Raw genomic sequence first — 8,375 nt, 5'->3', positions numbered from 1 at the left:
TGCATGGCATATGTCAAGTTTCTATAATTTCCAGGACCTCTGACTTGTTTGGATCCACTTCTCTAATTTTGATCTAATATGGCCTGTTTTCTTTTAAGATATTTTGTGATGGGTAGAGCAGCCAAGTACACACAGTGCTACAGTGTGGGTGATAGAAGCTTTTAGATAGAATTCCAGTCCAATGTTGAAGCTATAATTAGCATGCCTTGCTTGTGGGTGTCAGGCTCCCCACTGTGAGACAAACATTGAACACTTAGACAAGATAAATGACAAACATCTGAAGGTGAGTATGTGGCATCTCTTCCCTTCCCACTAGCTAACACCATGTAGATAGAGGCTTACAGAACTACACTGTGAAAGAGATGAAGAGAGTTAGTACCAACCTCAGTCTTGAAGGCAGAAACAGAACCACTGAGGACAGGGGAAATGGCCCAAACTGTTTTTCCAGGCAGTTGGAAGAAGTTAAAACTGTGCAGAAATTTGAGTTCCAGCTCTGCCAATTAACACTGGGAAAACTACTAAAACACCTATAAGCCTGTTTCCATGCCTGCAGTTGGGCAAATGATGAAGCTACTTTAAATAGTTTTCAGGAAGATCAAGAAAGATATGTCAGCAAAATAACTATAAGTTTTTGTTGTTTTATCAGTCATAGTATTTGTTGATACCTTCATAAACACTTTATGTGTGTTTAATTTAATTTTCAGACCAACTCAGGGTAGATGAAATATTACTCCATTTTCATGGAGAATATTATGGGGTCTGTTTGCTACACATCACTGCTTTTCATCCCACATCAGGTTGCTCTAGAAATAATGAAAAGGGAAGGAGGGTCTTATGACCAAGGAAAAGCAATTCTCCACTATGATGTGAAATTCCTCTTTAACTTGAGATTAGGGCACTGTGGAGGTGGACTAAGACCTCATACCATCTGCCATTAATCTCGATAATAAGACTCTCAATTTCTAAGTCCCTGGGAAGTCAGTGTATGGTGGCATCTCTGGGTTGAATCCTCCTCACTCAGCTCAGGCCTTCTGCTGTCAATCCACCATAGGATCCTTCCATGCACCCCAGAATCTTCTGCTAACATGGTTGTGAAGGGAAATGAATTGCATTCATGAGGACTCATTAGGCATTTGAGTTTCAAGAAAGCACCCCCTTTGGTCTGTTTTTCTTGTGGCTTCTTCTCATTTCCAGGTCAAATCAAACTGGAACTTGGTTCTCTCTGCTCAGAGCTCTCAGGGATAACATAGAACAAAAGACTTGGGTTCCATCATTAGCTCCACAGTGGAAAATGGGATATTGGTAAGGCCCAGGTTGCACAATCCCCTGGTTGCACTAATGAAACTAATATAAGGGGTAGAATAGGAAATTGCAGGTGTGAACTTTTTTTTAAGAGTTAAAAGCCACAAGCATCATTATTGGGTTCATTAAAGACCTGGGTTACTTTTTGGATTGCAACTCCCCAAACTCTTCCTTCCTGGGAGGGCTAATTTCTGAGATCCCTAGAGAATGACTCTTCAGTGAATAGTACCTCATGGCAGGATGATGTCATTTCCCTTTCACTATTTTTCTCATATATGACCTTGCTTTTTTCTCTGGGACTAGGGCCTACACAGTGCCTCCCCCTCTCCTTTCTTTTCCAGAAAAGCCTTGCTCAGCTCAGTACTTGAAACAGGTGAGTTATTAGTCTTGGGAGCTCCCTTTTGCTCCTTGAGAAGTCTCCTTGGGTTGCTACCCAGTGAAGAAGACTTCTTCCTTCAGAGGATTAAGTAGGGCAAGTCTTACTCAGATAACGCATCATATGAAAGAAAGAGCTGGGGCCACCTGTGGCAGGGCCCTTCTGCCATCTGGGCAGATTCCTTGGGTGAAACACAGGCTTACTGTTTTTAGTGGGGGATGAGCACATTCACAGAACCCGGCCTTTCTGCCTGGACCCATTCCTCAGAGAGTCATCTTGACTTCATCAGAGGGCCTGACTGAGATGTCACCATCAGACCCAAAGAGTTTGTTTGGAACATCAGGGAGTCAGCATGTTCAATTAAGGAAGTCTGTGTCTCAGACTGGACACATGAGAATAGCAAGGGGACTTTTCTGCCAAGGTCATCATTGTAGCCTTGTGCGAGACAGACTTCTTGGAATGTACAGACCTAGCTCATCCTAAATCTTGGAAATGACAAGTCGGCTCTACCTGCACTGAACAGAGGTCATGGGGCTATCTGTGAGGCATTCTTTCTGTCTGGCCTTGTTTATTCACAGGCCTTGCCCTCAGAACTGTACTTTGGAAGTTTCTCATTTTACACAGCTTCTGACTGGTCCCAGAGACCTTCCCAGCTCCTACATCCAGTCCAGTGCCCTCTCCTACTGAAATTTTGTTGGTCTAGGGGCTTTAGCTCTGAAGCTCATTCTGCATTTACTTTGGAAATACTGAAACTCTGCTGTACTAAGCTATGATGAAAGGCACTGAGAAAGTGAAACTAGACCAATTGAGAATATTTCCTCCCACAAGCCACAGCAGAGCCAGCTATGCCCTACAGAGAGGCGGCCACACAAGAGGGTTTCAGAGACAAGAGTGCTACAGTAGGTTAGTGGAAAGGAGTCTGAGCTAGGGGAAAGCCAGGGTGACCCCCCAAAGGGGATGTGTATTTTCATTCAATCAGAGAAGTTTAGAGTTAAGGATAAGAAATCGTTCCAGACAAAACAGTTTGAGAAAGCTGGGGGCAGAGGAAGTTGAAGAGGACCTTTATAACTTTAGTTAGATTGGATTGCAGAAAGCAAGCCAGAGGCACTTTATTCTTTGGCTATTTGATATGCTTTGAGGCTGCCTTGCTCCCATTAACATGACTATTCTTATGACATTTACTGAATAACTGTTAGGCTAGGATCCATAGGATGACATGATAAATGTTGACTTAAGGGGGGTTTTAGATAATGTAAATTGAATGTCCCCCACCTTACTCATATACATAGCAGATAGTCACTGTATTGTGGGTGATTCACTTGGGATTTTGATTGATACTATGCCAAATATCCCTGTGTGCCCATAGCTGCTGCTTTACCTATAGAATATAAACTGTAGATTGCGATGTATTCAGTGTCTAAGGCAGTGGTTCTCACCTGTGGGTCATGACCCCTCTGCATATCAGATATTTACATTAAATTAATAACAGTAGCAGAAGTACAGTTATAAAGAAGCAACTAAACAGTTTTATGGTTGGGGTCACCACAACATGAGAAACTGTATTATTAGGAAGGTTGAGAGACACTGATCTAGAGGGTCAACTGCTGGCTGGGAAAGGAGAGGTAGTCACGGGATCTGCTGGATCAGTAGAATCAGACATGATCCAGAGAGAACTGTAAACAAAAATTGGATGGCTGTAAGGAAAACTTCTAATTGGAGACATTACTAAAGCATGTACAAACAGATGACATACTAACAGCCAACATTCATCTTGACAAAAAGAACGGGACATTTTTAGCTATATGTCATTAAGATCACTTTTTGTGTGCCAGCAAGATGGCTCAGAAAGTAAAGGCATTTGCTATCCCTCTCAATGACCTGAGTTCAATCCCCAGGACCCATGTGTGTATACGTATGTACATGGCATACATGCATTTACACACACACACACACACACACACACACAAATAAATAAATAATGCTATTTTTAATTAATTAACTAATTAATTAATTAATTAATTTATTTTTAATAATGCTGTTTTTTAAAAAGACCTGAAATGGTTACTGTTTAAGAACATTGATCTCTGTCGTTTTACTGCGATGAACATGCCATTCTGCATCAGGAAAGCTTCAGAACTGGTTTAGTCCCACGGTCTCCTTGCTTCATGGTTCGACAACTTGCACAACATTAGAACAGTTTCGTCAGCGGTAGGATATGCACTAGAGCCCAGGGGGTTTGACCCAATGCAGGTGTCCCTCCTGAGCGCGCTAGGCAACTCACATTTCATCCCCTCCCAGGCTAACTTTATAGCAGTAGTTCTCTCTCTTTGTGTCTATCACACAATGAGCAGACGCTTCATACTCTTTATAGCTTTTCTAGGTCAAGATGTGACTGGCACTGGCACCGTGAAGGGAGTCTGTCTCACAAGCTCACTGGCCACCTGTGTGCCTTCTTTTGAGAATTGCCTATCCAGGCTGGGTTAGAGGTTTGGTTTGGCTGGTTGTAATTTATATTGCCCTCCACCGCCATCAGACTTTAAATTATGGTTTTAACTGGCCTGTTTTTATGAAGCAGTTAGCAGTCCATGATCTAAAACCTGTTCTTTTAAAGGCTTAATTCCTAATAGAAATGAGGTAGAAAGCAGGATGATGTGGGTGTTCGCTGTTGCGCTGTCTGACTTCCTCGGATGTTCTGTTTCTTTGCTATGTTGCAGCCTCTGATCTGGACGAACCTCACTGGTCTGTTTTACTTTCATTGCATGGGCTTAGGGGGCCTTATCCAAAACTGCCTGGTCAACATCACTGTCGTGGAGTGTTTCTCCTGCTGTCTTCCAGCAGTCTCATCTTCCTTTAGGTCCATTTGTAGTTCTTTCCACTTATGGTGAGGAATGGGGACCTAGTTCCAGTCTTCTGCATATGTGTAGAGCCTAGACTTAAGATACTCTTCTTGGGCATGGGGCTAGAAGAGGTATCTTGACTGGATAGACCAGTGGACACTTTGCTGGGTTCCTCATACAAACCTTTCCTCTGATGCCCTCATGACCATGGCCTCATGGAGGTTAGCAGTCATACAAAAACACACCTAGGAAGGACAACTTTTAAGACAGAAAACTAGGCATTTTATAGATATGGGGGTTGGCAGATGGCCAGTCAGTACAGGGTTTACTACATGTGAAGACCTGATTCCCAGCACCCATGGACAAAGCCTCAAGCCTGGTGGCAAGAAAGCATCAAAGAAGAAACTTGGTAAAATAATAATAATAATAATAATAATAATAATAATAATAATAATAAAGAAATCAGACATGAGTGTATCAAGGCTAATTTTAACGAAGACATAGATGATTAACAATTATATTTGCATGGGCATGGCTTCTTGCAGGTAGACCAATCCCCTAGTGAAGGTCATGCATCCAAGAGAGCATAAATTGTACCAGATAGCTAAAAAACAAAAAGGAGGGGGGACACAAAATTGAACATGGAAGGGGGGAAGCAGACCTGGGAAGAGTGGGACTAGGGGTGAATATAATTAAAATGCATTATATGAATCCTCAAAGAACTAATAAAAAGGAGAAAAAGAAATTGACAGTTGCAGAAACAAAAAAATTCACAAAAAGTAACATCAAAGAAAGGAATTTGCTGGATAAATAGAAGATGAAAGTTCTGAAAGTACTGCTCAGCTCAAGTGTGCACACAACATCCAACAGGCTTTAACGCACACCGCTGAACCCACACAGATTCATGCTGGTGGGAACTGGTTTGTTTGTTTGTTTTACATTTAAAATGGTTCATTCATTTATTTGCTGATTATAGAAATCAAGGCATTGCAGCAGTTGGAATGACAGTGTGTGGCATGGTGAAGGGCTGAGGCTCTTGGGATGGACATCATGGAATCCAACTGTGTCCTGAAGTTGGGGTTACCCAAGATGGTGACTAACTTAATGAGCGGAACTGGTTTGTTATTAGTGGACTTTATGAAAACAGGGAATCATGGAATAAATGCTATTTTATTATTTCATAGAATAACTGAGAAAAATTTGAGTAGGAATCTGAAACTTTTGAGTCTCCTGAGGAGCAACTCCTCAGTCCTAAAACACAGAGGAGAGGAAGGACAGTCACTCAGCCATGAGGGGCCTCTGGGAACCTGAGGAGCCAGCACACGCACACACACATGTGTGTGAGTGTGTGCATTTGTGTGTAAACACAAATGTAAGACATTACTATATAACACATTGTGACCACGACATGAGTATGACTTGTAGCTCACTTGGGATTAAAAGAAAAGCGTGGGGGAGTAAATCTGAAAGCTCCCGTTTTCCTACGTGTTGGTGGAACTGAGGGACATTTTGTTCTAGTCAGTTTTCTAGGTGTCCATATACATGCCTCAGGTAAAAACTTATTCGTGGTGTACTCTTTCTTGATTTAAGTCAGATTATGGCATCTATTAAAAATCGAGACTTTTAGATTTCATAGTAGATTACTGCTGATTTATTTATTTATTTATTTTATTTTTTTATTTTTTAAATTTTTTTTTACTGCTGATTTATAAAAGTCTATGTCCCCCCTCCCCTCCCTGCCCTGCCCTCTGGCTTTGTCCCTCCTCTCATCATGTTGCTCGGGCTGCCCTTCAACTTGACTCAACCTCTTTCATGTATCGCCATGACCAAATTTACCTACCTCACTGATTTTCTCTTAATTCCGAGTTTCCCATGTTTTTGTCTTTTTTTTTTTTTGAATTTTACTTAGACAGTTTTACTGTTGGCGGTTTCTGCTTTGTTTTATTTTTCCACTGCACGAATATAACACATTTTCGTACTCTCATGGTATGTGGAGAAATGTCTGAGGCGATGGTACCATCAGGCAACTGACAGGTGAGGATTCAAGGTGAAAGCCAAGAACTGAAGACAATAAGGTTTGGCCAGAGGAGAGAAACCCTTCCCTGGGATACATAGACGTTTACCCAGGCTTAGCATATAAGTGGACCAGTGCATTTTTATTAACTAATTACAGTAAAGATAGATTGTTTCTACTCTGAAATGTCTTATAACAGGAATTCATGGAGTCCAAAGTTGGGAGCAATGGAACAGCAGTTACTGAGTTCATTCTTCTGGGCTTGGTAGAGACGGCAGGGCTGCAGCCAGCCATCTTTGTAATCTTCTTCTTTGCCTACCTGCTCACAGTTGGGGGCAACCTCAGCATCCTGGCAGCTGTCTTGGTGGAACCCAAACTCCACACCCCCATGTACTTCTTCCTGGGGAATCTGTCCATGTTGGATGTTGGATGCATCAGTGTCACTGTTCCATCCATGTTGGGTCGTCTCTTGTCCCACAAGCGTACAATTCCGTATGGAGCCTGCCTCACACAGCTCTTCTTCTTCCATCAGCTGGCTGGGGTTGACTGCTTCCTGTTGACAGCCATGGCTTATGACCGTTTCCTGGCCATCTGCCGGCCCCTCACCTATAGCACCCGCATGAACCACACGGTCCAGAGGATCTTGGTGGCCACATCCTGGGCTTGTGCCTTCAGCAATGCACTGACCCACACGGTGGCCATATCCACACTCAACTTCTGTGGCCCCAATGTGATCAATCACTTCTACTGTGACCTGCCCCAGCTCTTCCAGCTCTCCTGCTCCAGTACCCAGCTCAATGAGCTGCTGCTCTTTGGTCTGGGTGTCCTCATGGCTGGTGCACCTGTGATTCTCATAGTCACCTCCTACATCCACGTGGCAGCTGCAGTTCTGAGAATACGATCTTCAGAGGGCAGGAAAAAAGCATTCTCCACATGCGGCTCTCACCTCACTGTGGTAGGCATCTTCTACGGGACAGGTGTCTTCAGCTACATGAGGCTGGGGTCAGTGGAGGCTTCAGACAAGGACAAGGGCATTGGCATCCTCAACACTGTCATCAGTCCCATGCTGAACCCACTCATCTACAGCCTTCGGAACCCTGATGTGCAGGGTGCCCTGAGGAGGGTGCTCACAGGAAAGCGAGATATGGCATGAGAGTGATCAGGAGGGAAGAAAACACAGTATAAACTGGACATGGTAGTGCACACTTGTAATCTCAGCACTTGAGAGTGGAGGTAAGAGGAAAAGAAATTCAATCTCATCTTTGACGGTAACTTTGAGGTGAGCCTCAGCTGCGTGAGGTCTTGCCTCAAGAAAAATAAAACACAATACATTCAGTATCAAGATTTTTCCTTAAATTTGTTTTATTAGTCTGCAAGTATTTCTATAAGTTGTGATAAACACAAATCCTGAGCTGAATTAACTAAAAATTAAAACTTATATGTATATTTTCTCTTACCTTATGCAAATCTTACACTATTTTATTATTCCAATTGTAAATGAAACTGTCCTCTAAATATTCGACAACAGTGGCTGTTATAAATAAATTATTCTAATATTCAACTGAAAACAATTAGAAATCATTGAAATATTGAAAACTGTTATATGAGATGCACTTTTGGATGTTCGCTAAGTTCGGTTATATCTTCAAATAACTATTTTTCATGATATGGGTTAAATTGTGATTCCTTCCCTAACCCTTCCACCCACAGTGTGACTTATTTGGAGGGATGTAATTAGAAAGTAAACATGCTCCAGTGGATGACCCCACACCCGTGCACTTACTAGCAGTGGTAATTAGACACAGTGGAATATTCCTTTAAAAAACTAAAAAAGGACATGAACCTG

At 42.4% G+C, this 8,375-nt stretch overlaps 1 protein-coding gene across 1 annotated transcript; it reads left to right on the top strand.

Moving 5' to 3' along the window:
* Window positions 1-6,734: 6,734 nt before the first annotated feature.
* Window positions 6,735-7,682, top strand: LOC311578858 (olfactory receptor 3A1-like; the record flags this gene model as incomplete). Its single annotated transcript, XM_084748929.1, has 1 exon — window positions 6,735-7,682. The coding sequence occupies one exon, from the start codon at window positions 6,735-6,737 to the stop codon at window positions 7,680-7,682; it is 948 nt and encodes a 315-aa protein (XP_084605055.1).
* Window positions 7,683-8,375: the final 693 nt, after the last annotated feature.

The sequence above is a fragment of the Acomys minous genome (assembly GCF_964271855.1).
Source record: "Acomys minous genome assembly, chromosome: 12".
Lineage (NCBI taxonomy): Eukaryota > Metazoa > Chordata > Mammalia > Rodentia > Muridae > Acomys > Acomys minous.
This window is presented reverse-complemented; position numbering and strand designations above follow the sequence as displayed.